This window comes from Physeter macrocephalus, chromosome 17 (genome assembly GCF_002837175.3).
Source record: "Physeter macrocephalus isolate SW-GA chromosome 17, ASM283717v5, whole genome shotgun sequence".
Taxonomy (NCBI): Eukaryota; Metazoa; Chordata; class Mammalia; order Artiodactyla; family Physeteridae; genus Physeter; species Physeter macrocephalus.
The window spans coordinates 27,602,253-27,630,139 of NC_041230.1; the positions used below are offsets into that span (position 1 = coordinate 27,602,253).

A 27,887-nucleotide genomic window follows, 5' to 3' on the forward strand; every position below is an offset into this window, starting at 1 on the left:
AAACACTCAAAAATTATCTGAATGAATGTCGAGAAGTTTAATGACTTTTCAATTTTTTGTGTTCTCATTTAAAATTTATAGAGCATCTTACAAAGGGCCATGGACCATTTAAAGGTGAGAGTTTAAAACATTTTTTTTAAAGAGTCTACATACTTAGTAACTACTGTGGGCATCAACATAACAGCTAAAGTAAAGAGAAGAGTAGGCATTCAAGGCATATTTCTTGAATTAATGACCCTTTGGAGTGTGGTTGACGTGCGCGTAGTCTGCAACGGTGCAGCAGCTTGGTTGTAGTGCTAGAAGAAGCCCCAGGGGTGCGCTGGCTCAGACACCGCCACTGTAGACCTGTTACTTGAGTCGAATCCAACGCGGGTAAGTTACAGCTGCGAAAGACACGACTCCACCAACGAGACCCAGCTTCAGCCTCAGCCGAGCCTGAGGCCCGACCGCGCAGCCGCAGAACTAGGTGGGCGGGCCTGCGCACCCGCAGAAAAAGCCGGTGGCCTGGGATCCGGCTCAGTCCCGCTCGGTTTCTCGCCCGGCCTGGTCCCCGCGTTCTTCACCGCCGCGGGTGAGGCCGGCTTCGCTGCACCGGTATCGGACCACTAGCCCTCTTCTCCTGAGCTGTCGCCATCATGCTGCTGCCTGTGTTCACCCTGAAACTGCGCCACAAAATCAGCCCCCGCATGGTGGCCTTAGGGCGCTACGACGGGACTCACCCGTGCCTGGCGGCCGCTACCCAAGCAGGCAAGGTAACCGCTCCCACACGTTCCCACCCGCACGGGGCCCGGGCCCCTGGAGTCCCCACGACCTCCTCCCGCTAGGTCCCTGCAGTCCAGCTCCCGAGTCTCAGGCTCCGCCCCCAGCCAGGGTTGCCCGGCAACGGGTTGGAAGCCTCCGTAGCTCTCCATCTTGCGCACACATCATGAATAATCACGCAGAACGGCTTTTCTGAGCAGTTAACTTGTCTTCAGGCACTTAGACTCGGACAGTGTTGGTGTCTCTTTACAGACAGGGAGCTTACGGAAGAGAAGACCCCAGAGGGGGAATGGCTTGGTGAGGGTTAGCAGTACTGGCAGACCCCAGATTAGAGCCCAGGGCCTCTGCCCTTCGCTCTGGAACTACTACTATCTCAGACTGCCTCTCAGAGCCAACAACTTTACGGGGGAAAAAAAAAATCACAAAGACCCTTAACCTAAGTGATTCAAATTGCACTTTCGATCTTTATCCATGTACAGTCACGTCTCTTCCTATAATTTATTTACTAAGTACCTTTTAGGGGCTTACTATGTGCCGGGTGCTGGGCAAGGTGTGGGAATCACAGAGACGAAAAAGATATGGTCATTCAGCATTCGCCAGACTTACTGGACACCTCCTTCGTGCTAGATCTTGGGGCTTCAGAGATAAAATTGGAGTCCTGACTTTCAGAAAGCTTATAGTCCAGAAGGACAGCAGACAAGGCAAATCAAGAAACTGTGTGTTGATGGAGGCATGCCCCCAAAACATGGAATACTATGACGCCAAGCGTAATAACTTCTAACAGGTACAAAGCCTTATTACGTTAATCATCTCAGCATCCTTGCTAAGTTGCCAACAGCTGCCATATAGCACAGGTGTCGTAGATTGTGGCTCCGGTGCTTACTACGTTCATGACCTTGGGCAAGGTACTTAGTATCTACCACATAGGGTTGCTAAGAGGATTAAGTAAGTTACTACTGATACATGTCATGCGCTTGGCATATAGGCAGTGGTCACTAACTGTTAGCTGTTATTTTCTTCTTATTACTCCCACTTTACTGATTAGAAATAATGGTTCAGAGAGGTTCAAAGCAATGTTTGAGGCTGTTCAACTGGAAAGCGGTAGAAATGAGATTAGAGTGCATGTTCTCTGACCCAGTGTGGATTTAATAAGCTAACATTTATATAATGATTTATAGTTTGAGACACTGCCACCTATGTTGTATGTTTTCTCATATGCCATGCCTTGGGATACATACGTAAAAAGTAATGATTCATTTTCATTAAGTTGTATAATGGAGAAAAGCATTTAGCACAGAGCCTCGTACGTAATAATGTTAGTAGGCACTGACAAATACCAAAAATTCATATTGGTTCTGCTGTAGGTGCATAGCAGCTACATAAGTGGGCTGAAAAGATCCCATTGATATTAGCTCAGCCCCTGGTTTATTGAGGGCTTGCTGTGTGCTGGGCACTATTCTTAGCTCTGCAGTTACAAGGGTGAAGGTGACAGACAAGTCTCATCCCCTTGGAGGTTACTTTGAGAGGGGGAGCCAGATAGTTAACAGAAACACACACACTGTCTCCATGGGAGAAAAACAGAGTAAGGGGTTGGGAGTGATGGGAGATTGCTATTTTAGGCAGGGTGATCAGATAGGCCTCTGATAACTGTGGATCAGAGGTTTGAAGCAAATGAGGAAACCAGCCCTGCAGATAGATGGAGTAAGTGTATCAGCAAGTACAAAGGCTCTGAGGTAGAGATATACTTGGTGTGTTCCAGAAACACAAGAAAGTTGCAGGGGCTGGAATGGATTGAGGGAAGCAGTGGGGTATAGCCAGCGGCTGGATCGTATAGGGCCTTGTAGGCCACGGTAAAGACCTTGGTTTTAATAAAGTGCGTGATGGGATTCGGTTTATGTTTTAGATAAAGGATTACTGGCTGGTGCTGCAGCAGAGATGCAGGGAGGGGAGTGTAGGAGTGGAAGCCGGAAGATCAGGCAGAGGTTTCTATGGAACCGCTTTCATTAGAATGTGACCTAGAGTGGGAGGTAGGGACACTTGATTCTAAGTCTCTTTCTGAAGATGGGGGAAAAAAAAAGGAGAGAGAGAAGTTCCTATGTCCTGTGTAATTGGACACTTTATATTCAGAACTTCAAAAACAAATCTTAAAAGTTCTAATGTGATCTTTTATCTTTAGACTTAAGGAAAAAATTGGTACTATTTTATGATCCAAATAATACACAAATATATTTTCCTTTAAAAACAAACATTGCAGGTAAGGCTAAAGCCCTCCTTGACTGTCGGGGCCCATGTCTCTAGAAACAGGATTTTGTCATTTTCAGTGGGACTCTGTTGTGAATGGGGGGCTGACTTATTGGGATCGGGTCTCTGAACCTGAGCAAGGATGTTTTAAAAAGGGGTTTCTTGCAGGATGAACATTAGTTCATCGGGGGACACGTTTCCTCTCACCATGCAATTGGAGGGCCTAATTGAAATTTATATTGTCAGCAACACCCCCTCAGCCAGAACAGATATGTGGACTTCAGCCAGTCCTTTGGCTGAAGGCACTGGGAGTGATCTATTTGTTGTGTGACTGAGCCTGAGGGACAGGTGAGTCTCCAGGGCACTGATTGCTGTATGCAGAGAACAGCAGGAGGGGAACTAGGGAGAAACCAGACTCCTGGGACTCTTGCTCTTGACAGCAGCCTCCAAACTCTTTTCATCCCAATAACAGTGAACATGAAGTCCACAGGTTATTTTTCCTCCTGTTCTTTCTCAGCCTGTCGAATTACTAGAAGACTCTGTAAGAATTCTTTTGTTCAGAACTGTTATAAAAGGAAGATGTGGCTAGAGATTACTGGAGCCCGACACCAGGCTTGCATCTTAGCCCTGTCACTTATCAGTGGTGAGACCTTGGGAAAGGGCCTTAACCCTTCTGACCTCCTCTGTATATATATCAGGAGGACGAAATGTTGTTGTGAGGACCAAATGCAGTAATGTTCATAAAAGCATGTTGTAAAGTATTACACAAATGAGAACATGAACACAATATTCAGTAGCTACACACATTATCTCTATGTTTCTAACCAATCTTTTAAAAATTATTTTTTGTCCAATAGGTTACCTTGTTTAGATAATAATTTAAAACTAATCCTGCTTGGATTTAAAACCGAGTCCTCTAAAACTGAGTTCCTCTGCTGAGTTTATGATTAACTTCTCTATCCCAAACTTTGTTTCCTTTCTTGTTCCACACCTGTTCCTCCTCAGGATTGAGGATTATCAAAGAAAAGCAGGCATTGTAAGCAAGCAGGACCCTATGGGGCCTTCCTGGGACAGACCCCTCCCCTCCATGTCCTCTACCTGCCTCGTGTTTGTAGAAAAGCTTTAGTCTCCCAGGCCTGCCCTGAGTCTCAGAAGGCTGGCTCAAGAGTTAATTATTAGGAATGGGAAGATGGAGAAACAAGCTGTTGAGCTGGGAAACTGGCAACAATTTAGACTCTAAACCAACCATAAAGAGTCACCGGAACTCCCAGCTCCCAGTTCCCTGAAAGCTATAAAAGTCTGACACACATTCCTAAGCTGTTTTTACAGGGAGCAGACTCCTACCAGATGAAAACTGCTGATCACAAGCAGGTAGACCCCAGACCGATTGAAACCAGAAGATAAGTGATGCTTGAAACTTCAGCTTGATGCCAGCCAATCCAGGAATTGTGCAAGAGCTGCTCACGCACCCTGCGGATCCCTCCCTCACGCTGCCTTTAAAACCTTTGTCTCCTAACTGGCAACTTGGAGATGGTCTTAGGACATTAGTGCACCATCTTCCCAGGTGGAAAAGTTTCCTTTTCCACCAACACTTGTCTCTCGAGTATCGGCCTTTTGAGTGGAGCAACCAAACTGACCTCACCTGGTTACGATTTATACCAAGGGGTGAAATGCTCATTTAAAATTAGCAAATTTTAGAACTAGAAGGGGCTTAAGGCATCTCTAGTGCAGTTTCTCATCCTTTTCTTTTTTTCCATATTGCCTCCCATGGAGCTTTTTTCAGAAAATTAATATTTCCCTAATGAAATTTTAATACCACAGATATACAGTATATCTGTTTTTATAAAGACCCTTTGGAGGCTACAAGCCATTCTAATGTCTAAGATTCCCCCCACCCCAAACCCAGCTACCCGTCTTGAGAGCAGTATCACCCCTCTTGAGAATGCATGTTTTAGTATAAACCTCCTTTTACAGAAGCCCAAGGAAATTTAAAGATTTGTAGGGATACTCAGATGATTATATTTATGATAGTTGAAACTGCTAAATTAATTAACTTTGAGCTAATTATTGAATTCTGTCTTACTAATATAGACTATGAAAGCCTTCAAGAAGCTCGCTTTGTGTGACTCAGTTTAGGTTTGTAAGACAAATTTACCACCTACCAGACCTTAAAACTACCAGTTTTAAAGGTTAGGAAGTGAATTAGTTAGGTGCTTGGATGGAAGATACTAAAGGAAGTGTTTATTATTCTATTTTCTCTGATCTTCGTGTGTAGCAATCACATTGTAGCTGGCAGCACCTTCTTATAGGTTGACCAGGAAAAGGATGGTTTGTAAGAGTGCTTTAACACTCCACTGGTGGGTAGTATATAAGCTGCCCTGGGAAGCAACAACTAGATCTTGGCTATTACCTTGTCCTTTATAAGGCTAAGTAAGAACCACTGGGTTTCCACAGTTTGCAGTGATTGAAAGCCAGCCATGCACAGAACTGTGTATGGGTGTTTTAAGTTTTGTAGATGATTAAAGTCATTTCTTGTTAATGTTGATACCTGTTAATAACCTGAGTCTTTTTTAAAAAGATGTATGTTAATTTTACATTTTTGGTATTTTAAGGGGATGTAATTAACTGTTTTTGTTTTAGGTTTTTATTCACAACCCTCATACCCGGAGCCAGCATTTCAGTGCATCCAGGGTCTTCCAGAGCCCCCTGGAGTCTGATGTTTCGCTTCTCAACATTAACCAGGCAGTCAGCTGCCTGACTGCAGGAGTACTGAACCCTGAACTTGGCTATGATGCTCTTTTAGTGGGGACACAGACTAATCTTCTGGCTTATGATGTCTACAATAATTCAGATTTGTTCTACAGAGAGGCAAGTATACCCCTTTATAACCATAAAACTTCCATTACCCATTAGTGTCCACTTTTTCTTTTTTATGATTAAAAGAGATCAGACATTTATTTTGGTTTTTTATGTGGTTGTTGTAGTGTAGTTAAAAAAATATGCGGATTTTGCCATTTACATCTCCTTTGTGTACTTGACGCTTATTTATTTGGTCGTGGTTGGTAACCACTTTTTGACACTCCAGCTTATCTCTCAGGAGGTGTATCTGTGCTACTACCATCTGTCAAGATTTGCCATTGAGAGTTCTGCCAACAGCCAGGGAGCCAGCAAACAGGTCTCCTGGTGGCTTTGCATTAAAGTTTAGTATAGTAGTTTCTAGGAGAAGCACTTACTGTAGCCTGCCATCTACAGGCTACTGCAACTTTAATACTCAGATAATCCAAATTTATTGTAGAAAAGATATAGAAGCAAAATAAAAATAATTACGCATGGTTTCTTCATTTGGAAATAGCACTTAACTCTTGAATTGCTTTATCCCGACTTTTTACTAAGTATTTGTGAGTGATTTTTTTTTTTTTTTTTTTACAAAATGGGATCATACTATATACATGTAGCCTTTTACTTTTTTTCTGTAATAGCTTTATTAAGATAATTCATATACCATACAATTCACCTATTTAAAGTATACAATTCAGTGGTTTATTCAGAGAGTTGTGTAACTACACCACAATCAACTATAGAACATTTTCATTATTCCAGAAAGAAACCCATACCCATTAGTAGTCACTCCCCATTTTCCCCCAACCTCTCATCCTTAAGCAACCACCAGTCTACTTTCCTTCTCCATAGATTTGCCTATTCTGGACATTTTCTTTTATAAATTTATTTATTTTATTTATTTATGTTTGGCTGTGTTGGGTCTTTGTTGCTGTGCGCAGGCTTTTCTCTAGTTGTGGGGAAGGGGGGCTACTCTTCGTTGCAGTGCATGGGCTTCTCGTTGCAGTGGCTTCTCTTGTTGCGTAGCACGGGCTCTAGGCGAGTGGGCTTCAGTAGTTGTGGTGCGCAGGCTCAGTAATTGTGACGCACGGGTTTAGTTGCTCCGCAGCATGTGGGATCTTCTTGGACCAGGGATCAAACCCGTGTCCCCTGTATTGGCAGGCAGATTCTTAACCACTGTGCCACCAGTGAAGCCCTATTCTGGACATTTTGTTACATGTATCATACTTCATTATTTTTATGGCTGAGTAATTTTCCATTGTATGTATAAATAACTATCCATTCATCATTTAATAGACATTTTGGGGGGCTTCCCTGGTGGCACAGTGGTTGAGAATCCGCCTGCCGATGCAGGGGACACGGGTTCGTGCCCCGGTCCGGGAAGATCCCACATGCCGTGGAGCGGCTGGGCCCGTGAGCCATGGCCGCTGAGCCTGCACGTCCGGAGCCTGCGCTCCGCAACGGGAGAGGCCACAACAGTGAGAGGCCCGCGTACCACACACACACACACAAAAAAAGCTATAAATCTAATAGACATTTGGGTTGTTTCTACTCCCTGGATATTACATGTGGCCTTTTTATTCAGAAATATATGTATTGTATTGAACTTTATATTGAAGTTACTATATATCTATGCTTTATTCTTACTGCTCTATAGTATTTCATTGTGTTAAAATATATCATAATTTGTTTAACCCTTTCCATATTGTTTCATATTTATGTTATTTCCATAGTTTCTCTATTACAGTTGATAATTTCATAAGCATATATCTTTGCCAACTTCTCTGATTATTTCCTAAGGGTAAGTTCTTAGAAATGCAATTTTTTTCCTTTGGTATTTTTTTATTGAGGTAAAATGTACATACAGTGAGATACACAAACCTTAAGTGTTCAGTTCAATGAGTTTTGATCCCTGTAATCAACACCCCCCAATAAAAATATATTGGGGGTGTTATGGAAGCATCTTATGGAAAAAGCGGAATGAACAACTTTTTGGCCAACCCAGTAGAACATTTTCATCACTTCAGAAAATTTTGTTGTGCCCCATTCCAGTCAATTCCTATTCCCTATAGATATTCACTGTTTTGATTTCTGTCACCTTAGATTAGTTTTCCCTGTTCTTGAACTTCATACAAATGGAATCATACAGAATGTACTCTTTGGTGTCTGGCTTCTTTCACTTAACATCTGTGAGAGTCATACTTGTTGTTGCATTTAGCTGTAGTTTTTTTTTTTTTAATATTTATTTATTGTGGCTGCGCCGGGTCTTAGTTGTAGCATGCATGCTCTTAGTTGCGGCATGCTGACTCTTAGTTGCTACATGCGTGTGCGCTATGGTTCCCCAAGCAGGAATCGAACCCAGGCCCACTGCATTGGGAGCATGGCATCTTACCCACTGGACAACCAGGGAAGTCCCTACCGGTAGTTCTTTTTTGTTGCCGAATAGTAATTCCATTGTGTGAATATGCCACAATTTGTTTATTCTTCTGATGATGGACATGTGGGATGGACATTCGGGTTGTTTCCAGTTTGGGACAATTATGGATAAAATTGCTGTAAACATTTTTGTCCTAGTCTTTTTGTGGACATACGTTTTAGTTCATCTTGGGTAAATACCCAGGAGTAGTTGTACCGTTTTACACTTTCATCAGCAATGTGCGAGAGTTCCATTTGCTCCACATTTCTTGTCAGCATTTGGTGTTGCCAGTTTTTGTAATTTGAGTCATTTTAGTAGGTGTGAAGTGGTATCTTACTGTGGTTTCATTTTGCATTTTCCTTGTGACCAGTGATGTAGAACACTTTTTCTTTTGCTTATTTTTTATTTGTATGTCTTCTTTTCTGAATCACCTAAGTCTTTTGCCTATTTTTTTATTGGTAGTTTGGGTGTATTATTGATTCGTAGATGGTCTTTGGATATACTGGGTACAAGTTCTCTGTCAGATTCATGTAAAATAAATATTTTCTCTCAATATGTGGTTCATTCCAATAGGTAGGTATCTTTTGATGAGCAAAAGTTTTCAATTTTGATGAAGTCTTGCTGATCAATTTTTTCTTTAATGGTTAGTGCTCTTTCTGTCCTAAGAAATCTTTGCCTATTTCAATGTGACAAAGATACTGTTGTATTTTTGTATAAGACTGAAATTGAGTTTAGGACTGTATTAGGATTCTTCAGAGAAACAGAACCAATAGGATGTGTATATGTATAGAAGAGGGAGTGGAGATGGATTTATTTTAAGGAATTCGCTCATGCAGTTGTGGAGGCTGGCAAGTCCAAAATTTGCAGGGTATGCCAGCAGGATAGAGACAGAGGAAGGAACTGATGTTGAAGCTCAAGTCCAAAGGCAGTCTGGTGGCAGGATCCTTCCTTCCTCAAGGGAGTTCAGTCTTTTTTCTATTTAGGCCTTCAACTGATTGGATGAGGCTCACCCACATTCTACAGGGTAATCTGCTTTACTCAGAGTCTACTGATTTTTTTAAAATTAATTAATTTATATATATATATATATATTTTTTTTTTTAATTTTTGGCTGTGTTGGGTCTTAGTTTCTGTGCGAGGGCTTTCTCTAGTTGCGGCAAGTGGGGGCCACTCTTCATCGCGGTGCGCGGGCCTCTCACTATCGCGGCCTCTCTTGTTGCGGAGCACAGGCTCCAGACGCGCAGGCTCAGTAGTTGTGGCTCACGGGCCTAGTTGCTCTGCGGCATGTGGGATCCTCCCAGACCAGGGCTCGAACCCGTGTCCCCTGCATTGGCAGGCAGGCTCTCAACCACTGTGCCACCAGGGAAGCCCCGAGTCTACTGATTTAAATGTTAATCTCATCTAAAAAATACTTTCACAGAAACGTCTAGAATAATGTTTGACCAAATATCTGGGTATCATGGCCTGGCCAAGTTGACACATAAAATTAATGATCACAAGAATTCAGCTTTACAATTGCTGAGTTTAAAACCTTTTCTAAGTGAAATTTTTGTTAGATATTGCTAAACTGCTCTCTAGAAAGACTACTGTTTTCCCACCTCCCCCTCAGAATATGAGAGTGCTTGTTTTATCACACCCTAACGAACAATAGGTTTCATCTTTGCTAATCTGAAAAGTGAAAAATGATGTTTTGTAGAATGAACATTTTTTCATACTTGTTGGCTATTTGTATTTCTTCTCTTGTGAATTTCCTGTTTATTTTACATATTTATTTTTGCTTGGGGTGTGTTTACCCATTTCTTATTTATTTACTTTGTATTAACTCTCTTATTAACAAGAAATATTAACTCTTTGTCCTATATATTGCAGTTATTTTTCCCAGTTTATTTTTTTTACCTTTTAACTTGATTGATTGATTGACCAGTTAGTAGTTTTGGCTTCTTATGAATTCTTTTCTTTCTTTTATAGCCAATCTATTTTTTATAGTTTTCCTACTTAAAGGTTATGTAAGTAAGGACTATTTTCCTATACAATAAACCGTGTTCACAAAGATGTCCTCGAATCTTCCAAAATTAAATTGCGTTTATGTACTTTATTCAAGAAGTCAAGACATTTATTAGTTCTGGATGGTGGGTCTATAGGTGTTTGTAGTTCTTAGTACTTTACAATTTACTTTACGATTAAAAAGAGCAGTAGTAAGAGAACTGAGTAATAAGTATTAAAAAGATTTCCATCTAAAATAGTTAAAATAGGTTACAAAAGTTTGGGTGTTCAAAGGCATAAGTCTTGATTCTCTGGGGAATTTGGCCTTTAGAACCTGGTGGTCCAAGAGAGCCTGGGATTTTGTAGCAGGTTAGTGTGAGAGACCAAGGGCCTGAGTTTATCCTGGGTCTGTGCTCATCCTTGCATGAGCACGCATAAGCCACAGACACGGTCCTCAGTGGACAGCCCTGGCCTGCCTCTCAGGAGACCATGTGGCTTCTCAGAAATGATGACAGATGACTCTGAGTATCTAAATAAAAAGAGGGATATATGTTACCTCCAGTGTGCCCGTGCAGCATTGTGTTTGAGAGTTTCTGTCTTTTTTCCCTTCTTAGGTAGCAGATGGGGCCAATGCAATTGTGCTGGGGACACTGGGAGACATTTCCTCTCCTCTTGCAATTATTGGTGGAAATTGTGCTCTGCAGGGTTTCGATCGTGAAGGAAATGATCTCTTTTGGACGGTATGAAGAACGAAATACTCTCTTTAGTACTCTTAAACGTTTTTACTTTTAATGTTCTTTAGGTCTTGTTTGTTTGTTTTTTACCACTAACTGTAATGAATAATATAAACAAAATAGAACAATGTTTATAATTCTGTACATTAAAAAAAGGATATGAGTAATTAGAGTTTTTTTTTTGTAATTAGAGTTTTAAATTAGTGGTTTGTATCATCCTGTCTTTCATGTAGCTCCTGTGTTTGGATTAAGTGAAAAAAGATGGTGTAGTAATGATTTTGGTTCTATTTTCAGGTTACTGGAGATAATGTTCATTCCTTGGCCTTGTGTGACTTTGATGGTGATGGGAAGAAAGAGGTATGTGCGAGAGGAGATACTTCACTTGTGTATACTTCTCAGCTGAGTACATACATTTTCCCATGACGGTGACATTAGTGTTGAGAGAGCTGTTAGCTTCTCACAGTTGATTTTGGTTCTCTGTTGCCTAAATGATGAGCTAACTGGCCTCATTTGTCTTTCTCCTCTCTTTTCAACAATGATTTACTTGTGTTTGTCTAATACAGAGATCAAGACCATGATGTTTCAAAGACACCTGACAGGGAGAGAAGGCAGAACATTTGATGGGATTGCAGTCACATTCACAGTCTTATAACTTGATTCCAGTGCTTTTAAATCGTACCTAGTTCTCGGTTTTAGCCAACTTTTTCAGGAATCTGAAAGTTTTAGAGATTGGCTGTTAGCCTTTTAAACTATTCTAATGGTTTCTCTAGAAATTAACTTCTTGAGCAGCCAGTGAAGTACTGTGTTGGGCATTGACTTACCCTCCACTTGTCCACGGATACCGGGCTCCGGCTTTTGAAACAGGGCTTCCACCTGCAGGCAGACAGACACCAAACCAAGAACATTTTCAGGTGCCTGGTGAAAGAACTTGTTCTGGGTAGGAGGTGCAGCCCACATGTATATAGTAACCACTTTTTCTTCACTGACTGAATCTTGACCTTCTCAATGGAAGGAACTTTTCTGAGCATCACATTACTGGGAAGTTGGAACTCCTGGGTGGCTGTAGCAACATACGAAGTATCGTGCGATTTTTTTGTTTTATTTTTGGAAATTTTGCTGTGTTCACTCGCTGAACTAAATATGTATGATTTTTTTTCCTTTCAGCTTCTTGTTGGATCTGAGGATTTTGATATCCGAGTTTTTAAAGAAGATGAGATTGTGGCAGAAATGACAGAAACAGAGGTAAGAAGTGTAAGAAGGTGTCAGAATTATGATAGCCTTGACAGATTAGCATAGTCAAATGTAACATTAAAGGAGAGTGCTGGGACATCTTCTCACAACCCAGGCACTTTTAGGGTAAAAACTGTGGGGATTAAACAGAGCTGTGCATTACAGAGAAAGAAGCATTTAAATATCCTTTATCAAGATATATCTTGCAAAAGACTGATGAAATAGAGAAAAATTATTGAGCACATAAAGGTATTTCTTTTCATGAGCTAATACATACTACTGATAATAGCAACCATTTATTGTGCACCTGAAATATGCCCTTGAATATGCACCTGCAATATGCCAGGTACTGAACTTACTCATCCTACAACAACCCTGTTATGAAGGTATTACTAGCTTTCATTTTACAGATGAGGGAACATGTTAAGTTTCTCTGTTAAGTTACTCTCACAAGCTCATGGCTGTTAAGTGGCATGGTCAGGATTTGAAACTTTATGCCTCCTCCTCCTCCTCATGTGTATTAAATGGGGTTGACTATTGAATAAAGTGTGTAAATGAGATTTTTATACTTTTTCTCTTAATTCAAATTAAGTACTTCTTAGGCACATTTCTATAGGTAAACTTAAAAATCAGATGTTAGGGGCTTCCCTGGTGGCGCAGTGGTTGCGCGTCCGCCTGCCGATGCAGGGGAACCGGGTTCGCGCCCCGGTCTGGGAGGATCCCACATGCTGCGGAGCGGCTGGGCCCGTGAGCCATGGCCGCTGGGCCTGCGCGTCCGGAGCCTGTGGTCCGCAACGGGAGAGGCCACAGCAGAGGGAGGCCTGCGTACCACAAAAAAAAAAAAAAAAATCAGATGTTAGAGAACTTGACTAGTTTCTTTGTGATTAGAATTACTCATGTAATTGAACCTGAGATGTTTCTTAAAGAGGTTTTTTTTTAAAAAAAACAGTGAAGATTACTCTTATCCTTTATAGTTTTGGTATTCTTAAGATATTTATTTGCTGCTGGTTTTCCAGGATTGGGCAAGATGGAAACAGAAAAAAGAATTAGGATATTCTGAATTAAGGAAGGAGAAAGGGATAAAGGAGCAATGGCTTGTGACCATTGTAAATGGACAGAAAACAAAAAACAACAGAAGGAAGTCTTGGAGATCAAAATGATGGGATTGTGCAAAATTGAATCAGGTGGTGTTTGGGAGTCTGTATCAGAAAAGCTTGAGGGCACCAGCCTCAGAACTCACCTTGGCCACTCATCCTCACTTCTCACCACTTACAAAGCTGTCTAGGGACGTCAGGCTTCTATTTCCCTGACTACAAAAGGGAGACCACAAAGCAAAACATACATATTGATATGTGGAAGTGTTATCAATGATTTTAACTGGTTTACCTTTATTATAGATTTTTACTTTGACTTACTATACTTTTTATGCAGTCATAGTTATTATGGTTGTAAACTAATAGCTGTGGATGGAGGAAAATGAAGGGGAGAAGTGAGTGCCAAAAGCAACAGGCTGAAGATGTGTGTCCATATGGGGGCGGTTTTGTTTATGCGTATGTGTTTATTGTGTGCTTTTCTAGAGAGAAGATCCTTAGCTTTCAGTAGATTCTTTTTTTTTTTAAACGTCGGTTCATTGGTTTATTTATTTATTTTTGGCTGTGTTGGGTCCCCGTTTCTGTGCGAGGGCTTTCTCCAGTTGCGGCAAGCGGGGGCCACTCTTCATCGCGGTGCGCGGGCCTCTCACTGTCGTGGCCTCTCTTGTTGCGGAGCACAGGCTCCAGATGCGCAGGCTCAGTAGTTGTGGCTCACGGGCCTAGTTGCTCCGCGGCATGTGGGATCTTCCCGGACCAGGGCTCGAACCCGTATCCCCTGCATTAGCAGGCAGATTCTCAACCACTGCGCCACTGGGGAAGCCCTCATTAGATTCTTGAAGGGGGTTGCCACCACCCTGTTAAATAAACAACTTGAGAATCACTGGCCTGTAGGTGCTGTGTCCTGCATTACCATTTCCCTTTCATTCAAATTTGTAGTAAATAGGGACTTCCCTGGTGGCGCAGTGGATAAGAATCCGCCTGCCAATGCAGGGGACACGGGTTCGAGCCCTGGTTCGGGAAGATCCCACATGCCATGGAGCAACTAAGCCGGTGTGCCACAACTACTGAGCCCACGTGCCAAAACTACTGAAGCCCGTGTGCCTAGAGTCTGTGCTCCGCAATGAGAGAAGCCACCGCAACGAGAAGCCTGTGGCGGTGCACGGGCTTCTCATTGCGGTAGCTTCTCTTGTTGCGGAGCACGGGCTCTAGACGTGCGGGCTTCAGTTGTGTGGCCCGTGGGCTCAGTAGTTGTGGCCCTCGAGCTTTAGAGCACAGGGTCAGTAGTTGTGGCGCATGGGCTTAGTTGCTCTGCAGCATGTGGAATCTTCCCGGACCAGGGCTCGAACCCGTGTCCCCTTCATTGGCAGGCGGATTCTTAACCACTGCGCCGCCAGGAAAGTCTGCTTTTTTTAATATTAAACAAATAGGGGATTTGTGTTTAAAAGATCAGTGTAGTCATCTTTTGATATCTATAAATGTAAGTGAATTGTAGCGATTTTTCTAGATATCTACCCTTGTTTAAAGTATTGGTTTGTGTTCCTTATTCATAACAGTTTGTCTACTCCATTTTAAAATGGAATGTATTCTCTATAGGAATATGCCAAAAACTGTAAGTAAAAAAAAAAAATCAAGATATGTAATATTCTGGAAAAATTAGCACTGAAACTTTTTTTTTTAATGTTGGTTTATTGGTTTGTTTATTTATTTATTTTTGGCTGTGTTGGGTCCCCGTTTCTGTGCGAGGGCTTTCTCCAGTTGCGGCAAGCGGGGGCCACTCTTCATCGCGGTGCGCGGGCCTCTCACTGTCGTGGCCTCTCTTGTTGCGGAGCACAGGCTCCATATGCGCAGGCTCAGTAGTTGTGGCTCACGCGCCTAGTTGCTCCGCGGCATGTGGGATCTTCCCGGACCAGGGCTCGAACCCGTATCCCCTGCATTAGCAGGCAGATTCTCAACCACTGCGCCACCGGGGAAGCCCTCATTAGATTCTTGAAGGGGGTTGCCACCACCCTGTTAAATAAACAACTTGAGAATCACTGGCCTGTAGGTGCTGTGTCCTGCATTACCATTTCCCTTTCATTCAAATTTGTAGTAAATAGGGACTTCCCTGGTGGCGCAGTGGATAAGAATCCGCCTGCCAATGCAGGGGACACGGGTTCGAGCCCTGGTTCGGGAAGATCCCACATGCCATGGAGCAACTAAGCCGGTGTGCCACAACTACTGAGCCCACGTGCCAAAACTACTGAAGCCCGTGTGCCTAGAGTCTGTGCTCCGCAATGAGAGAAGCCACCGCAACGAGAAGCCTGTGCACCACAACGAAGAGTAGCCCCCGCTCGCCACAACTAGAGAAAGCGTGCGAGCAGCAACGAGTACCCAACGCAGCCAAAAATAAATGAATAAATTTTAAAAAACTTTTTGTTTAAAAAAAAATTTTGTAGTAAATCTTTTCTCTTTTAGGGACTCATTGAGGTGTTGTTGGATTTCTGTTTATTGTCAATACTAGATGTGAGGGGAGTGCATTCTTTGAAACGTCTCTTTCCTAAATCCTGGAAAAGGACAGAGAACATGAAATAGAGCAAGGAATTTGAGGTGCCTCTTGATCCTCTAGTCCGCAAAAGAAGAAACTAGTGAGCTAATGAAGAACTGAGGGACTGAGGGAAACTGGGGCTAAATTTACGAAAATGTGGACTTCATAAGATTGTTCATTTCAGGGCTGTTTTCCTGTCCTCTTGGTTTGATTTTGCTCCTAGTTCAAATGTCTTTTCACACATCAGCAAAATTATAATTTATTTGGCAGTTGAACAGCACTGCCAAAAGAGTGCCTTGAGCTAAGTAATTCTGGAGTCCTATCCAGCACTTTGTATTCAGAGTTAAGTGAAGTGGGTGGTTTCATAGGAAAGCTGTAGGTGTAGAAGAAATTACATAACTATTCTCTGCTTTATACAATTTATTTCTTTATATCTCTTGTATTAGTGTCAGAATTAGAAAGTAGATCTGTAGGATCATAGATATCATTAAACTTTGGTTTTAACTTTTAAGGATAATTTTTTTAGTGTCTAAAATTTTATCCTCTTAAGTATGTTAAATCCTCTAATAATTCTGTAACTATTTCAGTATAATATATACATTATATATATTGTTATACATATAGAAATCCATGTGCTGGGTTTTTGTTTTTCAAAGGATTATGTTTTCTTCTAAAAAAGTCTTTCATCTCTAGCAAACAATAAATTATGTCATAGAAAAGTATACACTTAAAAGATGTTTAATTGTGGATTTTACAAGTCCTTTTAAAATTTAGACTGTAGGATATCATAAGTTAAGGAAACTGGAATAATTAAAACATTTTGAGTTAGTGTGTGTAACATCTATTGTACATATTCCAGATCTTGTGTACATGGCTTATTCCCTCCTTAATTCCTTAATTGTATTATTTAAAAAATACTAATTTGTTGAAACTTGCTACATATGCTCAATCTAAAACAGTAAATTTTGTGAGTTTATTTAATTCTGATTATCCAACTCTGAAATAGATGACACGGATCATAGAGAAGGGGAATGCATTCCCCTCTAATGGATTGGAAGTGCAATTTAAATCTAATTTTAACATACTTATAGCAAGGCATACAGTTTTATAAAGGCACACTTTGCACTAAATTGAGCCTTAATGAACTGTGTGTTTATCATTATTTTTTGCAGATAATCACCTCTCTTTGTCCCATGTATGGCAGTCGATTTGGTTATGCCCTTTCCAATGGCACAGTTGGAGTTTATGACAAAACAGCCCGATACTGGAGAATTAAAGTTAGTATGATTAAGCCTCTGAGATTCGGCGATTTTATACTTATTGAGAGACTTATGTACTAATTGTTGAAATTCCTTTTCAGTCCAAAAATCATGCCATGAGCATTCATGCTTTTGACCTTAATTCTGATGGAGTGTGTGAACTGATAACCGGTTGGTCCAATGGGAAGGTAAGTTTAAACAGTAGAGTTCAAGTATGATTTAAAGTAATAATTGTCTGAGATACATTGGCTGTATGACTCAGAGCAGTAACACGAGAATATAAACTTGAGTTCCTTGGCTGTGCTTTCAAATGTAACTTCATAATCTTCCCATGTTTTTTTATTCTTGCTCTAGTTATCAACACTGCAGAGTGAGTGAGTGTCCTTTCCGTCTCATAAGCGCTATTTGGGGGAAAATCTCTAGGAAGGTTCTTTCTAAATCTCTTCCTTGAAGGAATGAGAATCAATTTAATCAGGTTGATCCGAAGCATAAGCACGTTAAACTAAGGATTTTTAATAAGCTAATAGTGAACTGTGTGTATAGCTCTTTTCTAGTAAATCTTCAAGTCTTGATTAAAAACGGAGTTAATGGGAAGAATTATGTTAGCATATTGTTTTCTGAGCTAGAACTTCAAAATAGAATTTTTTTGCTTCTTTTTTAACTTCAAATCAGAATTTTCTACAGTCTTTTGGCAAGTCAGGATTATCTTGTTAGCAACTGCTTCAGTAGCTGTCAGATCTCCATGGATACCATTTGCCCTAGCTCTTTCATCTGTCAGTGCTGATTGCCTGGAGGAATCAGCTAATTCTATCTTTTCTTCTTTGATTTTTCTTTACTTTTGGCCAGTGCCTTGTAACCTTCCTTTGGTGTTGTGTGAAAAACAGATTCTAAAAAACTGTTAGGTTGGTTGCTACTTCTCCACTTGGTTTTGTCTTTGGTAATGGGTGTTAAAAATGATAAAGGAAGACCATGTAGTTGCTTTTTTTTTTTTTTTTTTTTTGCGGTATATGGGCCTCTCACTGTTGTGTCCTCTCCCGCTGCGGAGCACAGGCTCCGGACACACAGGCTCAGCGGCCATGGCTCACGGGCCCAGCCACTCCGCGGCATGTGGGATCTTCCCAGACCTGGGCACGAACCCGTGTCCCCTGCATCGGCAGGCGGACTCTCAACCACTGCGCTACCAGGGAAACCCCATGTAGTTGCTTATTAAGAAACTTGAAAATCCATAAAGGGGACCCTGTTCTGGAGGAATGTAAGTTATTATGGTTGATTCGAGAATTAGAAACTACTTGACTTGAGAAGTTATCAGAAGTAACCTTCAGATCTGACTCTGGACCTAGATGTTTTTCTCGTTAAATGCTTTCAAAATTTTAAGAAATTTCTATTATATAATCTGTTGTAGGGCATAAAAAAAATAAAACTATACAGTTCATTATATAAGTAGGAAAATTGTTATCTGTACTTAACAGAAATAACATTAAAAGGAAAATATACAGATCCAACAGGTGAATATAGGTACAAAATTACTAAATTAACTGTGACTAGCCAACTGACTTTTTCTTTAGTAGGTCATTTGTTGAGTTGGAGGCTCATCTTCTCTTCCAAGGCAAAACCTTCATGTTGGATAAAGCAAAAGAATAGAAAATCCACAGAAATATAAATTCGTAGTCCTGTTTCTTAGTTAGCAAATGAACCCTCTTGTCTGCTAAATATTGTGGAAATGCAATGCTGAAGGCCATGGAGTAGTTAGAAAGAAGCAAGTTCAGTTCAGTCTGAGTTCGAGGGATCTGTTAATGTGCGAAGAGCTTTGGTTAATACGGGCCATTCATTACTTCACAGGCTTTAGCATCCATAATTTTCAGGCTTAACTGATGTTGTTATTAAGAGCATGGTATTCTTCAGACAAGGGGTAGGAACTAGTAGTAAGCTATGACCTAAATTAGTGTTTTTCATTGCAAAGTTTTGCGCAGAAGGATGTTTATGAAAAGACAGAAATAGTGGTCACTGAGATGCTTGCTGTATTAGATTTTCTGTAGCTAGCCTTTTATTAATATAATGCATATGTTCTTGCTTAGAACAAAGTCATCATTTTAAGTGGTTATCCTTCATTGTCGTTTTGAGATGCTTTTGTTTCTGATGGGTTGGTTAGTTATTTGCCTCCCTTGGGAAGAGGAGACTCAGAGGATAGTAGGGCTCTCTGAGGTGTCTCATTAGTGTACGTGGAAGAGGGACTCTTTTTAAAAAAAAAAATTTATTTATTTATTTATTTATTGGGCTGTACCAGGTCTTAGTTGCAGCATGCGGGCTCTTAGTTGTGGCATGTGGGATCTTAGTTCCCTGACCAGGGATCGAACCCGGGCCCCCTGCATTGAGACCACCAGACCACCAGAGAAGTCCCAGAAGAGGGACTCTTAAACAGGGCTATTACAAAAGGTTATATGGTGGAAGATTGGGCTAGGTTGGCATTTTTCAAACTTTAGCTATAACTATATTGTATACATTTACATATAGTAAAGATAAAATTTGTATATAGAGCTAACATGTCTGGTATGCCTGTATGTGCCAGGCCCTGTTCTGAGTGCTTACCCCGTGTTAATTCCTTTAGGCCTCATTACAACTCTGAGGTGTGGATACGGTTATTTTCCTGATGTTCTTATTATTGATCTCCAGATCAATCAATTATTGACCTCCAGATGAGGAGGCCAAGCACAGAATGGTTAAGAGAGTTGTCCAAGATCCCACAGGCAAAAAAAGATCCCAGTGGCAAAGCTGGAATTCAAACCCAGGCAGTTTGGACTTTTGCACCGTTCTGTATATTCTAAATGTACTGCCTCTCAGGCAACCCACTTCTTCAAAGGAAATACTATGTGCAGGCCAGTATGTAAAACAGCTTTTACTTAATAAGAAAAAGAAAACAGAGCTGATTGTGGCCCCTTGGCCCTGATGGTTGTAGGTACGTCCTGAGAAGCCACAGGGCCCCATGGAATACTCTTAAAAACTTCTAGACCAAAACTGATTTTAAAGCTGATTCAACTTTAAAATTTTGTGTTATTTTAAAAAAACCGTAGCATAAGCTATTTTTCAAGTTCTTGTTTTATTTTTAGGTCGATGCTCGAAGTGACCGAACTGGGGAGGTCATCTTTAAGGACAACTTTTCTTCTGCAGTTGCTGGTGTGGTGGAGGGAGATTACCGGATGGATGGCCACATACAGTTAATCTGCTGCTCGGTGGATGGGGAAAGTAAATCGGGATAGGAAGAATCCTTGAAAAGTCAGATTTTGATTTGGGTCTGAATACCGGGAAATTCCACTATAAAGTGTTTGTGTTGGTATCCTTTCATCCTAATAAATTCACCTAAGTTGGGGAAATGAAAACTTAGGTTTTAAGAACAGGTAATTGATGACTTAAAAGTAGACCTGGCTGTACCTGGGCTTATCCCTCAGTCTGGTGAGTGTTTTTTCCTCTTGTCAGTCCGGGGCTACCTGCCAGGCACGGCTGAGATGAGAGGGAACCTCATGGACGCCAGCGTAGAGCAGGACCTGATCCGAGAGCTGAGTCAGAAAAAGCAGAACCTGTTGCTGGAGCTCCGTAACTATGAGGACAATGCCAAGGTAGGTCCTCCTGTGGAAGGCCCATGGGAGTCTTGAGAAGTTGAGAATGACCAGGAGGATTGGCAGCTGTGAAAGAAGAGTTCCAGCGTCTGCCACATTGTGGGCTCCCCCTCCCCGCTGGTGGAAGCACAGATGGTTTGCCTTTTTGCTAGTGTCAGAATGAAGAGGGTGTGTATCCTTTAACCTAGAAATTCCACTGCTGGGCAGCTAAACTGTGGAAATATTTGCATGAGTGTTCAGAGACATTTACTGCAGCACTATTTGTAGCAGGGAACAGTTGGAAGCAACTTACCTTTTGATCAGTAGTAGGGACTGTGGGCTGGGGAATATTAAGCAGCTCAAAAGAATGAAGTATATATATGGGGACTGATATGGAAGGGTATCTGTGGTATTACTGAATGAAAGGAAGCGAGAACAATATGTATAGAGTAACTTTTATCTTTTTCAACAACAAGTAACATAAAAATTGACAACTGCAGCTCTGTGTGTGTGTGTGTGTGTGTGTGTGTGTGTGTGTGCATGTGTGTATATGTACATGCATGTACCAAACTGACTGGAGGATGAGCTGGGGAGTAGGATTTTAATTTGTCCCATTATGCATAACTGTATTTGAATTTGCTATACTAAGTGAATTTCTTTAGTTACTAAAAAAAAATGCAGAAAAATGTAAAAGACATGCTGGGGGGACACTGGACCCTAACCACAGGAAGGGATGAGAGTATTTTCCTTCGGGAAAAAGCCAGGTTAGAGCGAGAGCACTAATGAGGTGAGTCCTCTGAAGAATCAGGTGAATAAGATGATGGGGGATCTGTCTTCTGAAGCTAAATAGCCATGTTATTTAAAATTAACATTAGCTCACTGTTCCGGTGACTGAGTTGGAAGTGGGTGGGGTGTTTTGCAGGCCGAACTGAGCAGTCCACTGAATGAGGCTGATGGGCATGGGGGCATCATCCCGGCCAACACCAAGCTCCACACTGCCCTCTCCGTCAATCTGGGGAGCGAGGCCCAGGCTGCCCATGCAGAGTTGTGCATTTCCACTTCTAATGGTAAGTCGTTACTTGGAGCTGGTGTGTTGGCACCTGTGCCATCTTGGAGTGGTTCTTGGACTGCTGTCTTCTCTCTTCCCTGCAGACACCATCATCCGAGCAGTACTGATTTTTGCAGAGGGAATTTTTCTAGGTGAAAGCCACGTGGTGCATCCCAGCATTCACAACCTTTCCAGCTCCATCCGCATCCCAATTACACCTCCCAAAGATGTCCCTGTGGATCTGCACTTGAAAACCTTCGTGGGTTACAGGAGCAGGTGACCCTTTGCAAGTCACAGTTCATTTCCAGAGAGCAGTTAGAGAGCAAAATGTGTAGATTTCCCATGATGTCATGGATTCTCTGGGGCCGGAGAAGCCGTTTAACGGTTCTTCCCACCCAGGCAAGGTTTTCTATGACCTCTTATTTCTCTAATTTGAAATCTTTCAAAAAAAATAACGAGTATATAAGTTTAAGATGGTTATTTCTGGTTTTAGTCAGATGATCTCATATTCACAAAAGTTCCAAAAATACATTTAAAGGATGATTTAGTTTGGGCCACTAAGACTACAAGGTTAGGTTGCACCTTTACATAAGAGTCATATGTAACCTCAGCTAGTGAAAGAAAACCACTAGATTTTTGGAAGATAAAAACCTTTTCACATTCCTTTTAGAGTGTTTTTAGCCCTTGGTGCAGGCATATATTGGGTTGGCCAAAAAGTTCGTTCGGGGTTTTCCGTAACATCTTACGGAATGAACTTTTTGGCCAGCCCAGTATGTACACAGACTCATGATGTCACTAAATCCCAAAACACCATTACATATGGGACTTTAACCCTCAAGTCTTTTTTGGGCGGGGGGAGTTTCTTTATTGAAACCCTTAAATGTCAGCTTGATGACCTGGTAGTGATGTTACATTTATTTTCTGGGCCTTGCCCTTTGAAATAAATTCTACATAAACAGTTCTCTTGTGTTCCGTTGGTTGGCCACAGCACCCAGTTTCATGTGTTTGAGTTGACAAGACAACTCCCCCGTTTCTCCATGTATGCGCTGACCAGCCCGGACTCTGGCAGTGAGCCACTCAGTTACGTCAACTTTATCATCGCAGAACGGGCACAGAGGGTGAGTATCTGGCTTTTCTCTTTCAACACTTTTGCACTTCAGAATCCTTTGGATGTTTCTCTGTAGAAAGGGGGAAATTACATGAATGTGTCATTTGGTAGCAGTAAATATGACATGAAAGAGTTATGTAGCTTGGAGTTGGATTGTTTATAACCTGTACCAAAAATGTTGCTAAAATATCTTCTCTCATTTTGAAAAATTATTCAAAAATATTTATTTTGGATAATCAATTCAGAAATATTTATTTTGAATAATTTATTAGTAATAATAATTATTAATAATTTATTACCTAAGCAATCCTTAGTCACAGGTGAATTCTTCCCAGTTTTCAATTCCTCTCTTTCTTATAGTCTTAGTGTGGTTGGATCTAGTGTTACAAGAGGAGCATGCATCAGAATGGAAAGAGTGGGGACTTGGAAATGGGAACATTTTGGGGGTTCAAGTGTCACCTTAACTAGTAAATTCTTAGCGATCTTACGGAATTCCCCTCACCAGTCTGAGCCCCAGTTTTCTATCTGTAGGTGAGGATAGTCTTACCTCACAAGGGGGCCCCTGAGGATTACATAATTGGGATAATAGCATTTTGTAAAGTTTAAAGGACTAATACCTGTGGATTTTAACATCGGCTGGACTTTGGAATTCTCAGTGAGGCTTTTAATCATGTAGATTCTCAGGCCCCTTCCTGGCCTGTGAAACATGAAACTCTACAGGTGGCCCCTTCCAAAAGGCCTCACAGGTGGATCTTATGTGGAACCTGTGTTGCAAACCACTGTAAAGTATTATTATTTATATTAAAATTAATTCTTAACTTACAGTGTGGATGTATCTCTGTGCTGTATGTGTGCAAACTTCATTTAAATTTTTTAAAGAGTGGAATGGAATGATTTTAAGCAGGATATAGCCACAGAAGAGCTATCATGTAAACAGAATTAGCCTCATACCTGAATCATTTCCACATTGCATATAAGCTTATGTCTAAGTAGAAAATGCTATAAAATTACACATGCTGTGGGGCCAGACATAATTATGAATGTTACTTAAGAACATGCGGGGCTTCCCTGGTGGCGCAGTGGTTGCGCGTCCGCCTGCCGATGCAGGGGAACCGGGTTCGCGCCCCGGTCTGGGAGGATCCCACATGCCGCGGAGCGGCTGGGCCCGTGAGCCATGGCCGCTGAGCCTGCGCGTCCGGAGCCTGTGCTCCGCAACGGGAGAGGCCACAACAGAGGGAGGCCCGCATACCAGAAAAAAAAAAAAAAAGAACATGCATGGGGTGGGAAAAAGGAGTGTGAATAGTGTTTTCTTGGTGGGGGTGAAGTATAATTGTTTTTTGTTTGTTTGTTTGTTTTGTTTTTCCAAGGAGTAAAACTAGAAAGCAGGATAACTCTTAATAATGACTGTACTTTAAAAATGGAAATTCATTTCATCCTGTTCATCTTTAAGGTTTTTATGTGGCTCAACCAGAACTTTCTGTTACCAGAGGACACTAACATTCAGAATGTTCCATTTCAAGTGTGTTTCACATCCTTACGGAATGGTGGCCAGCTGTGTATAAAAATAAAACTTAGTGGAGAGGTAATTTTTACTGTCACGGGCACAGATTTCTCACGTAACATTTAACGTTCAGTGTAAAGTGAGGCAGGTGAAACCAATCTCAAGGTCATAAAACCACGTGTTTCAGCCTAGTCTGTTAGTGTTATCATCTCTGACATGGGCGTATAATCTAGAACAGTAGTTTTCTGCCTCTCTCCCACCCTCCCTTCACCCATTCCTTGCCTAATTTGGGACGGTTTAGGAATACAGAGGAGGACAAAACATTTTCACTGTCTGAATGACCTTGTTGTTCGGTTTATAAGGCAAGAGGATTGATTTGTTTTTTGCCTGCTCCTAGAAATAATTAATGTGGTTTGTAATTTCCTTGAGGGCTAGATCTTATCTTTATTTATCACCACATATACATTTGTGTTCAATAAATGTGTTGGATATGGGGAATTTCAGGTAGTTTTCGGCCAAGTTTGTCTTTAATGTCTAACTTGTCTTTTTTTCTCTGGATAGATCACTATAAATACTGATGATATTGATTTGGCTGGTGATATCATCCAGTCGATGGCATCATTTTTTGCTATCGAGGACCTTCAGGTAGAAGCCGATTTCCCTGTCTATTTCGAGGAATTACGAAAGGTGCTAGTTAAGGTGAGGGCACCTGGTGGGTGCATTTGAGAGAACATTGTGGTCTAATAATGTTTGAAATATTGCTCTTAAATTAGTGGTACTACAAATGTACATATGTTACATGGTAGTCATGTTTTAAAGAACTTTTGAAAATTCTTAAAATAAAAATTGAGCTCGTAGTGGTGAGTTCATGAGTTAAAAGGGTATCTTTTATAAAAGTGAGTGGTTAGCTCTTGACCACCCTGCTTTCTGTGTTTGGTTTGGAGGGACACTTTAAAAACAATAAATGAACATTTCCCTTTGCTAGCCTTTCATCATATCTGTTGCATTTACTTTGCTTTTTGGTTTAGTGCTTTCCAAGAACCCAAAATCAAAAAAGAAAAGGATTGTGATTTGTCCCCACTTACAACAACATCCCTACCCCAGATATCTAAAATGTTAATATTTGTGTTGCTTGGGCTCACGCTGCTAAGACGTGGGAAAGATTCACATCGAATGTCATTTTGAGTGTTGGAGGCAGCACAGGAGGAGATGAAACCCGGGAGATAGTTAAATTGGGGCCAGTGAACGGCAGAAAGAAAAGGGCAGGGCTCCCCTGGTGGCGCAGTGGTTAAGAATCCACCTGCCGATGCAGGGGACACGGGTTTGAGTCCTGGTCCGGGAAGATCCCACATGCCGCGGAGCAACTGAGCCCGTGTGCCACAACTGCTGAGCCTGCGCTCTAGAGCCGCGAGCCACAACGACTGAGCCCACGTGCCACAACTACTGAAGCCTGCCCTCCTAGAGCCCGTGCTCCACAGCAAGAGAAGCCACCACAATGAGAAGCCCACGCACCGCAGTGAGGAGCGGCCCCCGCTCGCCGCGACTAGAGAAAGCCTGCGTGCAGCAACAAAGACCCAGCACAGCCAAAAATAAAGAAATAAAAATAAATAAAGAAATAAAAAAGAAATAAAAGGGCCTCGGTATATAATACATGGCGTCTTTTCAATTTATCTAGTTTTCAAGACGTTTGTGAGGCTTTTTTTTTTTTTGGCCACCATGCAGCATGCGGGATCTTAGTTCCCTGATCAGGGCTCAAACCTATGCCCCCTGCAGTGGAAGCGCAGAGTCTTAGCCACTGGACTGCCAGGGAAGTCCCTATGAGGTCTTTTTAATTCCTGGGTGTTCATGGTCTCCAGGTGGATGAATATCACTCAGTGCATCAGAAGCTCAGTGCTGACATGGCTGATAATTCTAATCTGATCCGAAGTTTGCTGGTTCGAGCTGAGGATGCTCGTCTGATGAGGGACATGTGAGTATTTACCATGGCTAGGACAGGTGCGTGGTTGAAAGCGTCAGCAATATGGAGTAACATCTCTCAGATGCTACTAGTAGGAGTGTAAATAGGTACAGAGACTTTGGAAAATAACTTGGCATCATCAGTAAAGTTGAAAATGTGCACACCCTATGACCCAGCAATTCTCCTGGTTTATAACCTCGAGAAACTTGTGCATATAAACCAAGATATTAGTTCAAGAATGTTCATAAAGGCATCATTCATACGAACCCCAAAGTGGAAACAATCCATACTAATATAACTGATAAATTATGATATATCTGTACAGTGGAATACTACATGCAATGAGAATGTACATATCTGGATGACATGTAACAACATGGACAAATCTTAACAAACATAATGGAGATTGAAACAAGTAAGACTCAAAAGAATATGTGCAAAATGCTTCCATTTATATAGTTTGGAAACAGACAAAACTAAGCTCTATCATTTGGGAAGCATACATAGATGATAAAAATATAAAGCAATACAGGGAAGAGATTATCATTTAAGATATTCTCCTTGGGGACGAGGGGACTCTATTCAGAGAGAACACATTGGGAAGCTTCTTGAATGTTGGCAATGTCCTATTTCTTGACCTAGTTAACAAGCATTTGTGAGTTTTTCTGAATATGTATTATATTTTAATCTTTATATTTTTTAAAATTTTTAAACTTTTGGCTGCATCAGGTCTTAGTTGCGGCACGCGGGATCTTCGTTGAAGCATGCGGGATCTTTGGTTGTGGTGCTCGGGCTTCTCTCTAGTTGTGGTGCGCGGGCTCCAGAGCACGTGGGCTCTGTAGTTTGCGGCATGAGGGCTCTCTAGTTGAGGCGCGGGGGCTCAGTAGTTGTGTGCCCCGCGGCACGTGGCATCTTAGTTACCCGACCAGGGATCAAACCCACGTCCCCTACATTGGAAGGCAGATTCTTTACCACTGGACCACTGGGGCAGTCCTTGAATATGTATTATATTTTAGAATAAAAAGTTAAAAACAAATTTGTGCACGTCTAGCTTCTTGCTAAGATGCAAAATTTATCTTGGCAATAAAATGTACTGAGGTGGATTCAGTAAAATAGTTCACCAATGATAGGTGAAGTTTATGTGTGCACTTTAGAGGTAAGAGTTCATCTAAGGTGCTGCTTGTTTTTTTCCTGAAAGGCCTGAATCATTAGCAGATAGTTAAAATGGTCTTGCTCAGAAGTAAGTGATTTCTGAAAGTTATATTGTTGAAGAGTTCAAACACAAAAGTAGATCGAATTATATAATGATTTCCTCTATAGCGGCTACTTGGCTTCAGTAGCCATCAACTAAGGGCTCATCTTGTTTCATCTCCACATTCACCTTCTTCCTCTTCTAGGTACTGTGTTATTTTGAAGCAAATTCCAGACATCATATAATTTTTGCCACAAATATTTCAGACAATGAACCTTTAAAAATCAATAACCCACAATACCATTATCACACTTAGAAAAATGTAAAATAATTTCTTAATATCACAAAATATCTAGTCAGTGTTTAAAATTTCCCCAGTTGTCTCAAATGTATGTGTGTGTGTGTTTGTGTGTTTT

At 41.4% G+C, this 27,887-nt stretch overlaps 1 protein-coding gene across 5 annotated transcripts in view; it reads left to right on the plus strand.

Moving 5' to 3' along the window:
- The first annotated feature begins 494 nt into the window (after nucleotides 1–494).
- The window catches only part of BBS2 (Bardet-Biedl syndrome 2), a 44,815-nt gene continuing 17,422 nt past the window's right edge, over nucleotides 495–27,887 (plus strand). For all 5 annotated transcript variants that reach the window (XR_008615410.1, XR_008615411.1, XR_008615412.1 and 2 more), the window contains exons 1-15: nucleotides 495–752; nucleotides 5,641–5,872; nucleotides 10,856–10,977; nucleotides 11,266–11,328; nucleotides 12,136–12,213; nucleotides 16,989–17,093; nucleotides 17,177–17,263; nucleotides 20,180–20,315; nucleotides 20,547–20,686; nucleotides 21,588–21,732; nucleotides 21,818–21,989; nucleotides 22,702–22,831; nucleotides 24,272–24,403; nucleotides 24,884–25,021; nucleotides 26,179–26,291. Coding sequence is in view for 1 of the 5 variants with exons in the window: in XM_055078806.1 (XP_054934781.1) it covers nucleotides 636–752; nucleotides 5,641–5,872; nucleotides 10,856–10,977; nucleotides 11,266–11,328; nucleotides 12,136–12,213; nucleotides 16,989–17,093; nucleotides 17,177–17,263; nucleotides 20,180–20,315; nucleotides 20,547–20,686; nucleotides 21,588–21,732; nucleotides 21,818–21,989; nucleotides 22,702–22,831; nucleotides 24,272–24,403; nucleotides 24,884–25,021; nucleotides 26,179–26,291 (1,910 nt within the window). In the remaining 4 variants the exon portion in view is untranslated. The remainder of the gene's footprint in view (nucleotides 753–5,640; nucleotides 5,873–10,855; nucleotides 10,978–11,265; nucleotides 11,329–12,135; nucleotides 12,214–16,988; nucleotides 17,094–17,176; nucleotides 17,264–20,179; nucleotides 20,316–20,546; nucleotides 20,687–21,587; nucleotides 21,733–21,817; nucleotides 21,990–22,701; nucleotides 22,832–24,271; nucleotides 24,404–24,883; nucleotides 25,022–26,178; nucleotides 26,292–27,887) is intronic.